This window comes from Lynx canadensis, chromosome A1, assembly GCF_007474595.2.
Source record: "Lynx canadensis isolate LIC74 chromosome A1, mLynCan4.pri.v2, whole genome shotgun sequence".
In the NCBI taxonomy this organism is placed as follows: Eukaryota; Metazoa; Chordata; class Mammalia; order Carnivora; family Felidae; genus Lynx; species Lynx canadensis.
The window spans coordinates 180,605,158-180,623,611 of NC_044303.2; the positions used below are offsets into that span (position 1 = coordinate 180,605,158).

Here is an 18,454-nt window from a genome sequence, read left to right on the forward strand (position 1 = left end):
CTGACTTCTGGTCTGTTCAAGAAGTACATATCTCCTCCCAGTGGCTTGGGAGGAAGTTCATAAAAACTGTCGCTGATCTGTTGCAGATAGGGACATGGAGACTGGACGCCCTCACCTGGGCCCATGGCACCCAGAAAGTTTGGTTGTTGGTCCCTCCACCCACTGCCATGATTCACAACCATGGACGAAATCTGCAATCAGGAAGGACCCTAGAATCTGGTGTCTTCCCCTTTCCTTCCTTCTCTTAGTCTGAAAGAGACTACTCATCGTGATGGGAACTGGTCACTGTTCTCAGACAGTTGTGACTGTAGGTTTCCCAGTCCCAAACGCAGGGCCCCATTGGCTTTCCCATCTTTCTCCTTGGCTAGGGACGTGTATTTTCTTTTGATACCGTCCCCCCCCCCGCCTTCTCCATTACATGTTGAGTCATCTGGAATGAATGTCTGTCAGCCAGAGGGTTTCTGGGGGTCCTTGAAGGATACTGAGGAAATTTCTGAGGTATGGAATATGAAGGGGGCTTTTCCTAAAAGAAGAGCATTGCAGCTTCGTTAGGCCACTGGGAGTTGTGGCTTGTCTCTTCATGCAAGGGGCTGGGGGAACAGACTGTTATGGATCCACTGTGCTGTGGGGATGGGCCCCAGGATGCAGAGTGTGCAGAAGCTGCTTCTGCTAAGTGTGATGTCTTGGCAGATCAGTGGTACGATCAAGCGGGATTTAGAGGTTCTGTTCAGGCCCGTGATATGACCGGAGACATCTGCGGTCATAACCCATTGTGCCCTGATTCTCCTGAGCAGGGGTGTCCAGTAGTCTCCCGCCCGATCTCCTCCCTTTCCCCTGTGACTGCCCCAGGGCGGGGTCCAAGGGCGGTGGGGCTCCTGTCTTCAGAAGTGTTCCTGTGGAACCCTGCTCCTGGTACTAATCACGCTCCGTGGGGGCCTGCTCCGGCTTCCGCTTCTCCACGCTGCTTCCTCTGAGCGCTCCTGTCCTCTCTCTGACGCTGCTTCCTGACCTTGATTCTGACCAGTCGCCGCGGGGCTTTCCTTTGTGCTTGATCTAACCATGTGGTGGAACGATGGAAACGGAACATGGTTCTGTCAAGCACCGCGGAAAGCTCCGCGCTCTCCTGCAGCATGGCCCGCCGCCACCGCCACCACCGCTGGACATCTTCTCTGCTCTGGAGCACCGCAGCCCGCCATCTGCCAGACCCACCTCTCCTGGTCTAGCCTCACGGAGGGCGGGGGGTGGGAGCCTCGGAGGATCCGCAGAGACCTCCACCTCCAGGTAGCGGATACGGGCTGAAATGGGTTTGGAGGAGCACACTGGGGACAAGCTAAGATCTAGAACCACATCTCCTACCCCAGATGGAGGCATCACCCCTCCCCCAGGCTACTCTGGATGCCGGCCAAGGGGTAAAGTAGCTAGGCTGAAGCTCAGAAACCACTGTTTTTCCTCTGTTCAAAGAGAACAGGTACACCCAAGGCCTGTGCCCCATCATTTCATGGAAAAGTCCCAGTGCAAGGTCATCTTCCCAAGTGGTAGCTAACCCAAAGGTCATACTGCTTTGTGACCTACTCCCTCTCCTCTATCTTTACCAGAAGCATCGGGGATAAATGTGAGCATGAGAATTAGTGAGAGTGGCATGAGTCTGAGACTTTGGATTTAACTCGCACCTCCTCCTGGACCCAACCCCCACTCCTCATGAGTACATTGGCCCTGGTCCCCATGTAGCCTAAAGTCCAGGCTGTTATCTTGACCTTCCAGGAACAGTTAACATGTGGCCCAAGAGCTGGGCTCCTCACATGGAGCTAGTCCAGTGCCACACGAGGGCTGTGCAGAGATCTGCTATCTCTGATAATCAAGAGAGGGATCTTGGCAACCCCCATTCTGTTTGTTTCTTAGTAAATCCTAGGCTCAGTGTAACTAGAAGATTGTGGTTTTGGTTCATGCCATGAAGTCTGTGTCCCACCCCAAATGAGAGAAAGCCATGCTGGGAACCAAATCCTGGCATAGGCCTGGAAGCCAGTTCTGGCCTCTCATGGTAACATGTGACTTGACTGTCTCCTCTCCCTCAGGTCACCCCTCAGAGCCAGGGCCCAGCCGTTGCTGAGTAACAGAGTCCTGTTGGCCTTTCTGGATGCTTTTACCATTTACTGAGTGCTTACTCTAGGTCAGGTGCTGAACTATTTCGATCATTACCTTGTTTTAATTTTTACAACAACCTTATAAGTCCCATTTCACAGATGAGGATATCAAGTCAGAGAGGTTAACTAACTTGCCCAGGCCCAGATGGCTGCTCTTTCCAGCTATAATACTCACCCTTCCTAGCTACGGACAGTCTCATCGCCTTGAATTAGAAAATGAAAAAGAATGATAAGATTGACTTGAATGGATAGGGAGTTGAAAAACATTTTAACACTCCCCCTCAAGCTTGCTTCTGTTAATGGAAAAAAAGTTGAGTAAGCACGTGAGCAAGCAGTGCTGTTTGAATGGCTCCTCCCTCCAGCATGGATATACCAAGATCCACACACAAATTGTTGTTTGGTACACAACAAATCCCTGATCCTGGAGCAGTCCCCTATCCTGAACAGAGGGGGCATTCTGAGTGCCTTGGCACTGCCCCCACCATGACAGGGGCCAGGCCTCTGGTCCACAATGGCACCTTCACGGGCACCTCCCTGGTTCTGCAGCAGCAGGCTTGTGACCAGGCAGTGCCCAGCTGCAGGCCATGGGCATTTCCCTCTGGTTTCAGGCAGATGGCTGCATTCATAATAGACTGTGATGGGGATAGCTTACGAGGACAGCTGTCTGCCCAACTGATCACCAAACTCCTGGTAAAACAGTTGACATTTTCTAGTCGCTGGTACCTAGTCCCCCAGCCTTTGCCCATGAGTGGATAACTGTGTGCCTGGCAATGTTCTCTTGATTCCATTCCTTACTTACAACCCTTTGCTTGTCCACGTGGCTCTCTCTTCAAGCTGACGATCTCCCCCCCAATTCCTCTTTCTGCTCCTTTCCTCCTTTCATCCCACCCACATTAGGGATATTAGAGGTAGAAGAGGAGAGCTCTGGGCACACGTGCATTGGCAGGGCCATGGTCATCAGATAACAGTGAATCTGTGACTTTCATTCGACAAACTGGTTGCCCAAAGAATGACACAAATCCAGACCGCTAAGGACAGCAGCCATCCTGGGCCCAGCACTGGCCTCTGCAGCCAAGCCCATCCACAGAGTGGGAGCTGTGGCTCCCTACCTGCCCCAATCCCATGACCATCCAGATGTTAAGTACATGCTGTCCTGGGAAGTGGCCACAGGGCAGGGATTCGTAATAAAATCGCATTGCTATGGATTTCCACCCCCTGGTCTAAAAGCTCTCTGTGATCATGTACCAAGTGTCGTTGTTCTGAGCTGCCCGCATAGAGGGAGGAGGGCTACAGGGGCAGGAACAGGCGAAATGCCAGATGACATCAGCTCTCCCATGACCCATTTCAGCCGGGGTTTTGTTTTATGGTCCTTCTTCAAGTCCTCCGAGATCTCTGCTGTCTGAACTCTCCCCAAAGAGAAGAAGCAGCGGCCTCTTCAGTTACTCCCCTCCTCCTAAGTTTTCTGGCAGTGACAAATATGCATTGAGATTGAAATTGACTTTTAAAGCTCTGGAAAAGTTAAAAATACTTTTGGGTAGTTATGAGCATTAGGCATAACAAATGGCTCCGAGAAACCCAGGGTAGTTTCGGTAATGAAATATGAAGTGATGGGGGTGGCATTTCAGGCTGCCTCTGACTGGGGAAGGAACTCTTTGGGTTACGTGCAAACGCCGTTATTAACATTTCTGGCTGCCACTCAAATAAATATCACACTCCGACCCCCTCATTACTACAAACCAGGGCAATAACAAAAACAGCAGGGGGGATGCTGGAAAGAACATATTAGTCCATTGAATCTAATTGCAAAATCATTTCATTAAAATGGGTCAGCGGTTCCATCGCAGAGGTCCACCAGTTATAATCTAACTATACTACAGAGAGCGATTCCTGCTAACTACAGACGCTCTCACCTTGATTAAAACGAAAACGCATTTAATCGGCGGCAGTCCCCGGCCACAGCCCAGCCAGGGTACATCTTCAAGCTCATCGTGTTGAAGAGCAGCACACTGTGCTCCCTCCTGTCTTTCAGAGGCATTTGATCAGTGCCCAGGGTTCCTCCACTTTGCAGGGATTCCATTGTAGACACCTTCTGAAAGAAAAAATATATGCATATGTCCAAAATGCCCCTTCACGCCGTCACCATGTAGAACCACTGGCAGGGAGCAAGAGAAGATTGTCATTTAGCAGGGTTTGCAAGATGAAATTCATCCAGGACACAGCATGCTGATGTGTCTGGAGGAAGATGGCCCAGGTCAGAGTTATTCGGTGGGAGGGATGCTGGCAAGCCAAGGGCAAGAGATTTGCATAATGCATTGGATTAGGAAGCAGCCCAAATAACTGCGGGGATACGTGCTCAGATTGTGCTCACACAAGCCTGGGAGTGGAAGGGTGGGATGAAGGAGGGGGACAAGGAGGGAGCAGAGGGAAAGGTCCAGGCCTCTGATCCTCTCTCTTAAGTAGAAGACACTTCAGAATCAGAGACTTCATTCCCAGTCAGGAATTGGCATAGGTTGATAAGGTGAAGGGGAAGAAACCAAGAGCATGGAAGATGTCTGCTTCCTGCCTCCCATAGCCCTCTGCAGGAAAATGCCAATCAATCTACCTCTGCCAAGTTGGACTCTATGATCAGTTCTAGAAGGACTGGAATAAAGGCTTTGTCAAAATGCACATCTGCAGGAAAGCATAGTATTAATCACACAAGCCTTGGCTTCAGCCTGACTGGGTTCATCCCTCTGTCATATTATCAATTGACCTGAGAGCCTCAGTTTTCTCTTCTATAAAATGGAGTCACAGTGATCTCGAGAGTGTTGCAGGGATCAAATGGGCTCACCCATTTGAAGTTTGATGAATAGTGCCTCGTTCATGGTCTGTGCTCCATAAATGTCAGCTATTATCACTAGCTACACTGATATTTTAATGGCCTCTGATATGCCAAATATTCCACTAAGTTCTTGAAAACAATAGTAGTAGAATCATAAATATTTATACGATTCTTTACCGTTCCCCAGAGACTCTTCACTGCCTCGCTCTTCCTTGCATTTTCACGACCACCCCTGTGAGATAGGGGCAAATACTAGATTCCCATTTTACATGTGGACAGACTGAGGCTAGTGAGTGCCAGAGCCTGGACAAACCCACTACTGCTAAAACTTCTGAGCTGCTAGTGCCCCACGTTGCCCCTAATGCAGATAAGATCACCAAGGTCTGTCTCAACCAGTTAAGCGCTCCAGTGATGTCCATGTTCTCTGGAACACTTTCAGAAATACTTACAGGACAACTGATGTGCTATTACACCTCGGGCGAACATGGACCAAGCCCATGTTTTGTACCTAGCATGGTGCTAATGAAACGTTGGCCCCTGCCAACTAGCTGGTGGCTGGTAGGAGAGCCAGGGTTTCCCCAGTCACCTCCTCTGTGATTGCTGGTCTCACGAGGTTTGCCCAGGTACCAAGCAAGGGATTATTTCCAATCAATAAAGCAGTACCCCTGGACATCTTGTGAGACATCACTTATTGATACTGTTGCCATTACTGTGTGACCTCAGGAGAAAGTCAATGTCAAAAAAATAAATCTTAGTTCCAGCTAAGAACTGGCCTTTCACTGTGGTTAAACAGAGCTTATTCTCAAAAGATCGGGCAAATCATTCGGACCCTCACAAGAGCTGTGCTTGTCTTGACAGTTTTTAAATGTTAATTTATTACTACTGTGTTTTTAAAGAGGATCATCAGGCAACTCTGAGCCAAATTCCCGAGCGTTAGGGCAGTGGGCTTCAAATCCCCAGGTCCCCAACCCTCATTATTGTCTTCAATGCTGAAATCTAGTGTCAACAGTCATTGACCGCCATATGCTGGGCCTCCTTTATTGTTTCCTTACTTGCTTGAAGATAACTGAGTGTGAATCCCTCCCTTACCTCATCCTCACCCTGACAGCCCTTATCAAAACCCCGTCAGAATCTCTTCATTTGGACTTTCATGGACATTTAGACAGTCCACAGATGATGGGCATCAGGGACTCAGTACTCTCCACCCCAAATTATAGGACAAATTCTGCACACATGCACGAAGAGCATTTCTCTGAGGAGAACATAAGTTTGCAACAGCTACTCAAAAAGGTCCGTGACCCACCAAAGCTTAAGAGCCCACAGAGCTTGAGCCTGGTTTCCCAGAGGACTGAAATCATGAATGACAAAGACCAAATGGAAAGTGGGGATCTGGGGTAGAGAGGGCACCAGCAAGGTGGCCACGCATGAAGGCAATGCTGTCACTAGGCCCTCCCCACCACCCCACCACGTGCCTCCCCATCCCCCTGCCAACAACCTCAGCTGGGCCAGGAGCCCCGGTGGTCCTGACGCCCCCTCTTTGGCCCCACCTAGGCTCAGAGGATTACCGCAGCAGGTTCAGCAGCGAGTGCTTCATGGACCTTGTGTGCCCCGAGAAGTGCCGCTGTGAGGGCACCATTGTGGACTGCTCCAACCAGAAGCTGGCCCGCATCCCAAGCCACCTCCCTGAATACGTCACTGATCTGTAAGTACTACCTGGGCTGGAACTCCCTACATGTCCCCATACCCAATCACCCTGAACCAGCCCAAGCAGGGTCCTCTGGAGGCAGCCCCCTCCCGGCTCAGTCACATGGGCACTCCGTGGCTGTCCTCTGCATCCTTGGCACAGGATAGACACCTAGGCATCCCCTCCCCGCTCCCCAGGAATAGCTTTCTCAAACATAAAGACAGTCCATTCGTTATACAAATATTTTCTGAACACCCTCCGTGAGCCAGGCACTGTGCTAGGCCCATCAGCCTCCACAATGAACAAAGCAGATGGTCCCCCCAGTTCCTTACTAAGCTTACAATATAATAGAAAGATGGCTATAAGTAATTGTCAAAAGCGAGAAAACACTAAAATGATTAGATCTATCTGAGCCTCCAATTATCCATGCTAATAAAAGGATGTGTTGGTTGGTCCACAAATGGAAGAGCTAAAAAGCTACAGCATGGTCGGGGTGAGGGCACAGCATGTGCGGAACCAACACACCTGGGTCTGAGTCCGGTCTTCTCCAAGTTTCCTCACATCAAGCATGTTGCTTCTCAGGTCTGAGTGTCCGATTCTTAGCTATAAAATGGAAGTGATGGTGCCTACCTAGGGGGTTAAGAGGATCAAGTAAGAGAATGCAAAGCACAGAATTCATATTGAACCATGCATGGCATGGGCAAACCCGGCATAAATGATGGTGGTCTTCATTATTAGTGTTGTTAGTGTGAGGGTTCTCTTTGACTTTACACATCCCAGGGGCACACAGTGAGGCAGCGCCTTTCGGCCCCTCCTTGTCTCTGACTTTTCCCCAGCTCCGCTGACCTCAGCTGAGTGTGAGGTCCTGGTGGCAATTCAGCTCAAGCCATGGGGGAGCTGTGGGAGGGTCCCATGGAGGGCAGCAAAGGAGGTGCCCCATCCTCAGCTATCCCACTACCTTGTCTGCTTTTCCCATGCAGGCGACTGAACGACAATGACATATCTGTCTTAGAGGCCACTGGGATCTTCAAGAAGTTGCCCAACCTGCGGAAAATGTAAGTTAGCCTCGGGAACTTAGCAGCAGCCTCCAGGCCCTGGCCAGGGTCTGTCCTGCAGACTACAGCCGTGTGCCAAGGCATTGGTGGCCCCCTCACCTCTGCTCCAGCCCTTCTCAGCCTCCTCCTGACCCCACACTGGGCATGTATTTAGAAGTAGGACAGGAAGGCACAGCCATACAGAGACAGACCAAAATGAAACTTCACTGTTTTTAAATTGTCAGTTATTCTGCAGATCATGCATTCTACAGCATCCCTAAGTCTCCAGGTCCCCTCTGTTCATCCTGATCCCCCACACCCAACACCTACCCCAAGGAGGGTTAAGAAGGACTCATGTAAGGTCCAGCAATGGAACTCAGAGGTCTAGGGTGCACATCACTTCGTACTTTTTACAAAGTGACAGGTGAAAGGTCTGTTTTAGATGGCCTCTAGAGGCTTCTGCATCAGACCTTGGAGCAGAAATGCCAGATGTCTTGTATGCCGAGCTGCAGTCTCGGTGTCCCTGGGCCTGAGTGGAGCCTGACCTCAGTCAAAGGGTCCACGTGCTTACGCTGGCTTCTCCAATGCCATGGCTGCCTGTCCTCATAACCCTCTCCCTGCCTAGGAGTTTGGGCCAGACAAGAATATGTGGCTGAGCTAAGGGAGTATTTGTCCTGGGCCAGGGGCCACATTCCCTGCCTCATGCACATCATCTCATGAAGCCCTTATATACCTGCCTGTTGCTGCTTCACACTCCTCTTTGTGGGCTGAGGAGGCTGGCAGGGCTCAAAGATGGCTTTATGACTTGTCTGAGACCACACGCCAATAAATGTCAGAGCTGGCACTCATACGTGGGTTCATACTGTCATCGCACTAGTGTGCAGGTGGGCTCGCTTCCCTTCATCCTCCCTTCCCACGTGCCCTAGCAGAGGAACCAGCACACATGGGGACTCTCTACCCTCTAACTCCCTTCTCTTGGCCCCGCTCCCTACTCTCACCCCAGAGTCCACATCTCCTGGCCCCAGAGTTGGGTGTTGCCTGTGGAACAAAGGAAATACATTAAGCCTCATTACTCACAAATCCCATATTTGCTAATTGGCTTACTCACTGAAACTTATTTATAATCTCAAATCAATACAGTTGCTTTCATACTCATTTGTAGACATGGACGGAACAGCCAAAAAACTTTGAGCCCCATACACGCATGTTCTCAGCTGAAATCAAAAATGGCCACGCATGCTCTGATTCTTGTTGCGGCTCTCGGACTGTAAATAGGTGTCCTTTCACAGTATATTTGGTGCCACATCCTTCACATGTTTATGCTTTTTGTCAGTGATTTTGCTATTTAAAGGGCCTAGTTTTAGATCTTTGCATAGTGCTTGAAGGGCTATCTAGCCTTCCTAAGCACAAGAAGGCTGTGATGTGCCTTATGGAGAAATGCGTGTTACATAGCTTTGTTCAGACCTGAGTTATAGGGCTGTAGGCTGTGAGTACAATGTAAATAAATCAACGGTGTATATTAAAATAAGGTGTCTTTTAAGCAGAAACACATATCAAACAATGTTATGTATTGATCAGCTGATGAAAATGTTGTGACCAGAGACTCACAGGAACCTAACCCTGTATTTCCCCTAGGAGCAATGGTTCAGCATTCCCTAATTCAGTTTTTCCCTGGTGACTTTATAGAATATAGCCACCATGAATAATGGGAACTGACTGTAACCTTTAATTTTTGTCTTGTTCTTCAGTCTTCCCCCCCATCAGTCCCCTTCAGGCAAGAGGAGAAAGACCTTCCCCTGCCCTGTGCAGTACCCCCTCCTTCCCTCCCTGCCCATGGCCACCACCTTGCCCATGGCCTGGCAACTGCTCTGTAACTGGGAGCAGTAGCACTCTGAAGGGACAGATGAGAGAGGGACACATGTGGGTCCTGGTGAGGATTGTGGCTGCCTGTGTGTCAAGCTTCAGGAGCAAGCATAGACATCCCCCATCACCTGCAAGGAATGCCCTTTTGAATTCAAACTTGAGAAAGGTGTGCTTTTTTAAACCTCAAAACAGAAACTTCCATGTATATGGAGATAAGGCAGGTATCAAAATGAGTAAGGCTGGCCAAGTACATATCTGCACAGTAAACAGGATCAAGTAGTATTTGCTTCCATAAAGAAATATTACCCCCACACACACCATGTTCAGTGGAGTTCATGCACTTTGAGTCGATCTTTCATCTTCCCATTTGTAACAGGGATGGGAGAACAGAGAACCATTTCTGGTGCACCAAGAAAACAATAGCACAAACACAATGATAAGTGGCAACCAACTCCCAGCATCCACATCCAAGCAACAGAGAGTGGTGGGGACTGTGGCAAAACACAGACCCAGTTCTCGCCCAAGGAGGCACCGGTTGCTTGGCTTGTCCCAGTATTTGCCTTGCTGGAATGAAGGTCAGGGTTGCCAGATAATCCCTTCAGCAGCCAGAAATCCATGTGTGGGGAAAGAACAGACCGTGTTTCTTCTGAGTTCAGCTCTGTCCCTCTCCTGCTGTGTGACCCTAGGAGTGTCCTTAGCCTTGCTGAGCCTTAGTTATGTTATTTACATAATAGACATAAATCCGCCTTCCTTGTAAGTTATGATGAGGATCAGAAATAAGTATGGGAGCACCTGGGTGGCTCAAGTTGGCTAAGAGGGCCATCTCTTGATTTCAGCTCAAGTCATGATCCCAGGGTTCATGAGATTGAAACCCCATGCTCAGCGAGAGCTGAGAATACCTGCTTGGTATTCTCTCCCCCTTTGCCCCTCTCCCACTCATATTCACTCTCTCTAAAAATAGATAAATAAACATTTTTTTAAAAATAAATAGGGTGCCTGGGTGGCTCAGTCAGCTAAGCATCTGACTCTTGTTTTTGGCCCGGTCATGATATCGGGGGTTTGGGGTTTGGGCCCTGCTGTCAGCACAGAGCCTATTTTAGGATTCTGTCTCTCCCTCTCTCTGCCTCTCCCCTGCTCACACTGTCTTTGTCTCCCAGAATAAAATAAAATAAATAAAATAAAATAAAATAAAATAAAATTAAAATAAAATAAAATAAAATAAAATCTTAAATAAAACAGGAGTTGCAAATTCAACTACTTTCAGGAACCAGGAAGTAGCACAAATGTGGAAAGGAGCTGGGTACAGGGGCAGTGTTAATAATAACAATAATAATAGCTAGCCATTAATGGTTACTAAACACTGTATTCTGCCCCAGACTGTACTGATACTAATCCATTTAACTCCCACCAAGAGAACCAAAAAGCTTTGAGATTGTTTCCTTTTACAAATAAGGAAGCTGAAACATAGAAAGCACCTTACCCAAGGTTAAAACTCAAGCAGCAAGGGCATCTGGGTGGCTCAGTCAGTTGAGCATCCAACACTTGATTTCAGCTCGGGTCATGATCTCATGGTTCATGAGATCAAGCCCGTGAGATTGAGCCCTGTGTCTGGTTCTGTGCTGACAGTGCAGATCCAGCCTGGGATTCTATCTCCCTCTCTCTCTCTGACCCTCCCCCCACCCGTGCTAGTGCTCTCTTCAAATAAACATTTAAAAACAAAAACAAAAACTGAAGCTGCAACACCAGCAGTGGTAACAGTGGGGAATGCATGCATCTCTGAAGGCCATAAATGCATGTGTGCACATGTATGTGTGCATAAATGCATATGCATAGTGCTAGCCAACCAAGCAAATGACCCGTGGAGCAGATCTGGTCCCAAAGACCACCGGCTACAACGAGTTATTTAAAATAACGTGACGGCAACTCTTTTTGTTAAGGCCCTTAAACTGGGACCCATCACCATCCCTATATCCCCGTAGAGGTTGTGGCTCTCAACTGGATCAGAGTAAGGTTAAAGCCAGCAGTGCCTGTGCCCAAGTCGGCTAAGCTCCCCTAAGGACTGTGGGGTTACACTCTCGACCTGACCCTGACAGGGCACAGGGGCCAAGGAGAAGGAACATAAAATCAGGTGTTTAAGCTCCATGGTGCGTGCCTTTCCAAACCCTGTCTGAAGCTCTGTGCCTTCACCTGTCCTGTTAGAATCATGAGATCTCCATGAGTATCACATGTACTAAGTATACCAAAAAGAAAAAAAAATGTATAAGCCATTACCCAAAGGTTTATTAGTACTGTGATAATTCAAGGTGACTCTTCAAATGAAGGAAGTCACATGGACTACAGTCCTCAGGCAGACTTCTATGTCAGTCCTTATTGTGAAGGAGAATCTCAGCCACAGGCTAATGCCCAGCAGCCCCCTAGCCTAAATCAGGTATACACAGGTGGATTTGTTGGCACTAGTTGTGTTTTTAATAAGAATTAGTTGCCCACTTTTAAAAATCCAGATTGTTCACACAAACAAAAATCCAAATTTCTGGCATCTTTTGGAAAGTCAGAAGATCTGGCAAAACATGGCCTGCATTCCCAAATGGCTGTTGAAGTGGAGTTGAAGTGAGGGGCAGCCTCCCCCTTAAATAGGGCCTGTGCTTTCCTGGTCGCTGGGCTTGTGGCCTGTGCTGTCCCCACTGGACTTGCTTTCTACTTTAAGTCACCATCCTGGGCCCTGGGGACATTTGAGCTTGTGACCCCAGCTTGAAATAGAATTTCTACCTCAGGGGGAGGGAGAGGTTCATAAAAAGGTGGATAGGACCTCCCTGACCTGACAGTGTGCCAGAGTGCTCTTTCATTATGACCCAGTATCCTCAGTTTCTAGAAAAATCCCACATAGCTCTCTCCCCACTACGTTTTCATCTGGGACTGGACTTTAAACAGGATTACAGATGCTTGCCTGTTGCCGGGAGTTTATGCACTGTGTTACGAACCATGGGCCAGAAGAGGCCTGGGCTTGCCTTCTCAGACTCAGGCGTCCCAGGGGTAGCTAGACAAACCCCAGCCTACAGGGGCCTCAGTGTTTCTTGGGAAGATGAGAAGAAGGTCTGAAAGGTACAGGCTCACTGGGGCTGTCCTGCCTCTGCCCCTCTGAACTGACCCCAAGTCTGCATAGTGTCCAAGGCTGGACCCTTTCAAGTGTAATATCCCATCCACATCAGAGTCAAAGCCATGATGTAGCCATATTCCTTCAGGTCCATTGGTGGAGACAAAAATGGAGAGAGGCCTCCTGAGTGGTCCTGGTTTTACATCCTGGGGTTCCTGGGATCTGGGGTGTCTTCAGGAAGATCCTGCTCTGAGAGTAAGACAGAGTTCCTACAAAACCCTGATGTCCTTGTTTTGTGTATGGAGTGCTTGCCTCAAGCTGCCTATAGGTTTGAGCAGTGCTTTGATGAATGGAGAGACAACAGCAGCCTGGTCTTCTGGAAAATTCTATCCCCTCCTTTTGTGCTCTCCTTATGTTTTCCCTTCTCCCAGCCTGAGGAAATCCAATTCACAAACCTTACAGTAATGTGATGTTAATTTTGTTCATTTAAAGAAACAGATGTCAGGAAATGGGAGCCCTCCCCCTTCATGGCTGCTTTAACTCATCTTCATTGCCCGTCCTGTGTACTTTAATTCCCCAAGGAGCCTAACTCTCTGGAGCAAACTCCCGCTCCTCTGGCATTCAGATGAGTTATAGCTGCTGGGAGAGCCTTTATCTCTCCTCCCATGTCTAATTTGGGGGTAATTTGCAGTCTCCCCAGTGCATTACCTCCATTCCTGGGTTATCCTGGACCAGGACTACCAGGATTTATAAGAAAACAGGCTGAATTTAAGGAGAGCCAGTCAAGGGTACAGAGCAGAAATCCAGTTAGAGTCTCCCAGCTCTCTCAGACCTTGGGGGAAGGATGCTGAGGAGTATTGCTCCTGGTTCCCAGGCAGGGCAGAAAGTGGGAGGAGAGCAGGGCTATGACAGGAGCACCAAGGGAGCAGTCAGAGCACCAGCTGTTTCTTCCGCACCTGTGCACAGGTGTGAGCACTGCCATGCCTTGCGGGACCAGTCCCTGCCTGGAAAGAAGGCAAGGGGCTGGCGTCAAGCCCACGGGTGCCCAGTTCCATCACTTGCTCGGAGCCAGCTGATGAGGGAGGCTTCATCCCCTGGGGTTGCCATGGGTGAGCCCAGAGCTGCGTGAGACCGGTGCAGGAGAGAAACACAAGTACCAGGAGCTCAGGGTGCTACTCCGGGACCTGGAGCCACATCCCTACCTGTCTGGGCCTCAGTATTCCCAGCCGTAAAATGCACCAGCTTGTTCATTTCCGGTGAGCCCTCGGTCCCAACCACATCAGTGTGCTTAGTGGGTTAGTAGGCTTCTTCTGCACCTGCAGATGTCACTGTTCACAAAACACTATTCCCTGTGCCAGGCATTTGCTCCAGAGACTGGATTCTTCCCCCATTTTGTGTAAACACCATCCCTTTCCACTCCATCCATCCTGCCCGGAATGCATTTCAGGCCTGACCATTTTGGGGGGTCCATGGAGACCCCCTGCCAGGAAGAGCCCGGAGGGACTCCCAGCATCAGCGGCCCTGCAGGATCTCTCATGAGGCCTGGCATGTGGTGATCAGACATCTGAGGGAAAGACCATTTTTCAGAGCTCAGGGGCAGACTCAGAAGGGGCAGTCCCAAGACTTGATAGGACCAGGTTGCTAGGACTGTAAGAAAATCCAGTACCCCAAGCTCTGAATTCTGCAAAGCAGTAAGGATGGGTGTGAGTATCCATATCACCAAAGGAACATTCACTCGAGAAAGAGGCAGCTCCCTGGAGGACTTTTTATGCACCAGAAAGCGGGGACCCAATCTCTTTCTATCAGCACGTGACTTTGGGCAAGTTACTTAATAAACTCTCTGAACTTCAGTTCCTCATCCATAAACTGAGACAATGATAATATACATTAATATTCCTCTGAGAGGCATTATTTTAAGGATTCGATGTGAATCCGTGGTCCTAACCCCTCACACGGAACCTAATACATAATCAATGCTGAAAAAGTAGTAACCAGAAGGTATCCATTTACATCGAGGATTTCAACTGTAGAGCTGGAAGTTCTGCAGATGTCCCACCCCCACTGAGGGCACATTTTGTGTTTTTGTCCTGCCCCCCACTTGAGAAGCACCGCTTGGCTAGAGCTTCTGTTGAAGGGAGAAAATCAGTTTTAGAAGCACCATTTTAAATCTGCTCATCCCCAGGGAAGAGGAACACCCTGAAAAGACTTTAAGCTCCAGCAACCCCACCTGTGTGGATTGGGGTCCCTGCTCCACGGCTGCAGGTGCTGAAGACCAAACCTCAGGAAGCCCCACCATCCAGTCCTTGTCCAGAGGTGCCTGAGAGTCCCCACTGGCCGCAGGGCTGACGATTGCCTTCCTGCACCCTGCCCCACTCTGTCCCCTCCTTCTAGAAACCTGAGCAACAATAAGATCAAGGAGGTGAGAGAGGGTGCCTTTGATGGAGCGGCAAACGTGCAGGAGCTGATGCTGACCGGGAACCAGCTGGAAACGGTGCATGGGCGCATGTTCCGCGGCCTCAGCAGCCTCAAGACCTTGTGAGTGCCCAGGGCCTGGGCCAAGTCCCAGAAGGGGATGGGAGGGCAAGGGCATCAGAGGGGGATTACAAAGGCTGCCGGGCAGCTCCTGGGCCCGGGTCTGTCCTGACCTGTTGAGTGCCTTTCTTCCTGGAGCCAGAGAGGCGCTATACATTTCCCAACCCTTGATGGGAAAGAACTTAGCACCCTCAACACACACACCGAAAGATACTTGCCCTAAGCTGTACACATATATAGATTCGTACTGGAAACATGCTGATAGAGGCACATGCACGTTTACCCACATAAACACATACACACATATGCATAACGATACACAGTATGCACATAAGCACATACACAAATAAGCATGTACATACAGGCGCACACACACACACACACACTCAAGCTGATGTCCACAGCCACATCTTGATTCTCCTTTCTCCTCCCAGAAATATACATGCATACACTAACCACCATACAACATACATGTGTACACACATACACTCCTGACACCCAGTTTCACTGTACACAAAGCAAGCACAGGCAAGAATGTACGTACACATTTACATACATGCAGCCCCGGTGCAGACCCAGACCCTACTATCACAGAAGTATCACAGAAACCTCAGCAACATGACTAGTCTGGGCTTGGAGTTGGCATCCCACCTACACACACACACACACACACACACACACACACACACACTGTGGCTCTGTGGTGGGGAGAAGATAATGCCTGTGCTCCCCTCATCTCCACCCCTCTTCTTGCAGGATGCTGAGGAGTAACCTGATCAACTGTGTCAGCAATGACACCTTTGCTGGCCTGAGTTCAGTGAGGCTGCTGTCCCTCTATGACAATCGGATCACCACCATCACCCCTGGAGCCTTCACCACACTTGTCTCCCTATCCACCATGTAAGTCCCCCTGTGCCCACTGCACACTGACTCTGGGCCCCTCTCCTGCAGACCTCTTCCCTGGCAGCTCCCTACTATCTTTGGCCAAGGTTATTTACCCATCTTTCAACTTAATAACCATTTGCTAGGCGCCCTCCATGTGCCAGGCACCATCTAGGTGCTAAGGATTCACAGACATGGTCCCTCCTTCCTGGAGCTCACAGAATAGTAAATTGACACAGAAGGGAGGTCCACAGTGATATGAAAACCCAACATAGGCTTTGTCAAGGAACACTAGAGCTGTGTTCTGGAAGGTGGGTAGGAGTTAGCTTGTTCAAGAAAGTGGGAAGTGCTTCCATGGAAAGTGCTTTCCTTCCATGGAAAGAACGTGTGCAAAGGCCCTGTGGTAGGTTGTTGCAGAGCAAATGTACAAGACTGAGAAAAGTCCAACATGGTCCAGAGCACAGAGTAAGAGAGGGTGAGATATGGGGCACCTGGGTGGCTCAGTTGGTTAAGCATACAACTCTTGGTTTCAGCTCAGATCATGATCTCATGGCTCGTGAGTTTGAGCCTCGTGTCAGGCTCTGTGCTAGCAGCATGGAGCCTGCCTGGGATTCTCTCTCTCTGCCCCTGCCCTGCTCTCTCTGGGAGACCAGGCTACAGGCCTGCCGTGGACTACTTTTATCTTCATCCAGTGCATGTCAGGAAGCCATGGAAGGTTTTAAGCAGGCCAGTGACATGACCTGACAGGGATTTTTAAATGATGCCTCTGGCTGCTTAAATGTATACCAGAACCAGAATTAGACTCTAGCTCTCAGGACACCTAATGAGTGCTCCTGCCCAGGTCATTCATTGAATTGAGTTTACTACTGTATTGGTAAAAGGGGCTGTTTAGAATAGTGATAAAGTGGTGGGCTCTAGAGCCAAAGCTCCTGGGTTCAAATCTTGGCTTTACCTCCTATTAGCTACGTGACCTTAGAAAAGTTACTTCACCTCTCAGTGTTTCAGTTGTTCCTTCGGTAAAATCTGTCTGGTAGGATTGTTAGGAGGATCGAATCTGCTAATATTTGTAAAACACACAGCAGGGGCCTGAACACGTTAGCCTTTATGGTTGTTCCTAGTACTTCTATGTGGCTCCTTTAACCTCAGGTGCTGGTCCATTCACTCTTTCCTTCCCCAGTGACTCTGGAAGTCAGAAGAGAAAGGCTTTTGCTGCATTTGTATCGCTGCCCATTGTTATGTTCCCATACACCTGCCTCACTGGGAATAAAAGCCAAATTGTAGGGTCCTAAAAAGCCCACACCATCCAGTCCCTCCAAAGCTCCCTCCAGGCCAGCCCCACCAGCCTCCCTACTGCCCACCCCATCCACCGCACCCCGGACCCACTCCCGCTACCTGAAATGGCCTTCCCCTGGTCTCCCTCCCCACCATCCATTCTTTGCTTAAGTGTCCATCGCTTCGCCCCACTCTCCTCCTGTGCCATCACCCCCAGTTCCTCAGCCCTGCTCTCCTGAACCTTTTCCGTAGCACTGACCATTCCCAATATACTATTACAACTGACCTTTGTGTTGTTGATTGTGCACTGTCTGCCTCCCATCAGCTGGAATGTAGGTTCCAGGACAGGGATGTGCAGCTCTTCTGTGCACTGCTATATCCTCAGTGTCTCTATCTGTGCCTGGCACTAAGTAAATGCCCATTATATAACTGGCGAATAAACTGATGCATTGAATGAATGAGTGACAGCCAGACCGGGGACTGTGGGTTAGGAACTAGCACCAGCAGGTTGGTTTATTTTAGCCTTCTTTTTACTCCTCCTGTTTGCCTCCAAACTGAGAATCCAAGGACACAAAAGATGTCAAGAGAGGTAGAGTCACAAAGCATTAAGGAAACCAGCTTCGACATGAGAGGAAAGTTGCCTGACTTCACGCAGCTGCTGAACATCAGCGCCAGGATTCAAACCCGGGATGTCTGACTCCCAAGCTCTTAATTGTCCTGTCAGACCGCAGCCACTCAGGGCTGTCTGGCCTCTTGTGTCACCTCCCTAAGCTTTATTTTCCTCATGTGTGAAATGAGAATAATGTTACCTCCTCCCCTGGGCTGCTGTGACAAATCTGCATGGGAGAACAGCTTTATGAATTGCTTAGCCCGGTTGCAGTCCTCTGGGCAACACTCACAGCCTGACAGCTGCCCTCCCCGAGTCCTCCACCAATCCACTCACTGCATTCCATAGGTACCCGTAAAGAGGCCGTGCTGGTGCCATGCGGGATCCTGGAGACATCGGGCAGACAGACAGGGCTGACCCCCACCTGGGAGAGCTGAGAGTCTAAGGAGGGAGGCAAACATTGCCTGTGGGTTCTGTGCAGGCAGCAGACAACTGGGGGAGAAGACTGGGACAGGCAGGACTCCTCA

General features: G+C 49.5%; 1 protein-coding gene across 1 annotated transcript in view; it reads left to right on the plus strand.

Annotated features, from left to right (window-relative positions):
• The window catches only part of SLIT3 (slit guidance ligand 3), a 591,744-nt gene that overhangs the window by 510,393 nt on the left and 62,897 nt on the right, over positions 1-18,454 (plus strand). Inside the window, 4 exon segments of the mRNA XM_030327818.1 lie at positions 6,514-6,664; positions 7,627-7,701; positions 15,026-15,169; positions 15,923-16,066. Coding sequence (XP_030183678.1) covers positions 6,514-6,664; positions 7,627-7,701; positions 15,026-15,169; positions 15,923-16,066 — 514 coding nt within the window.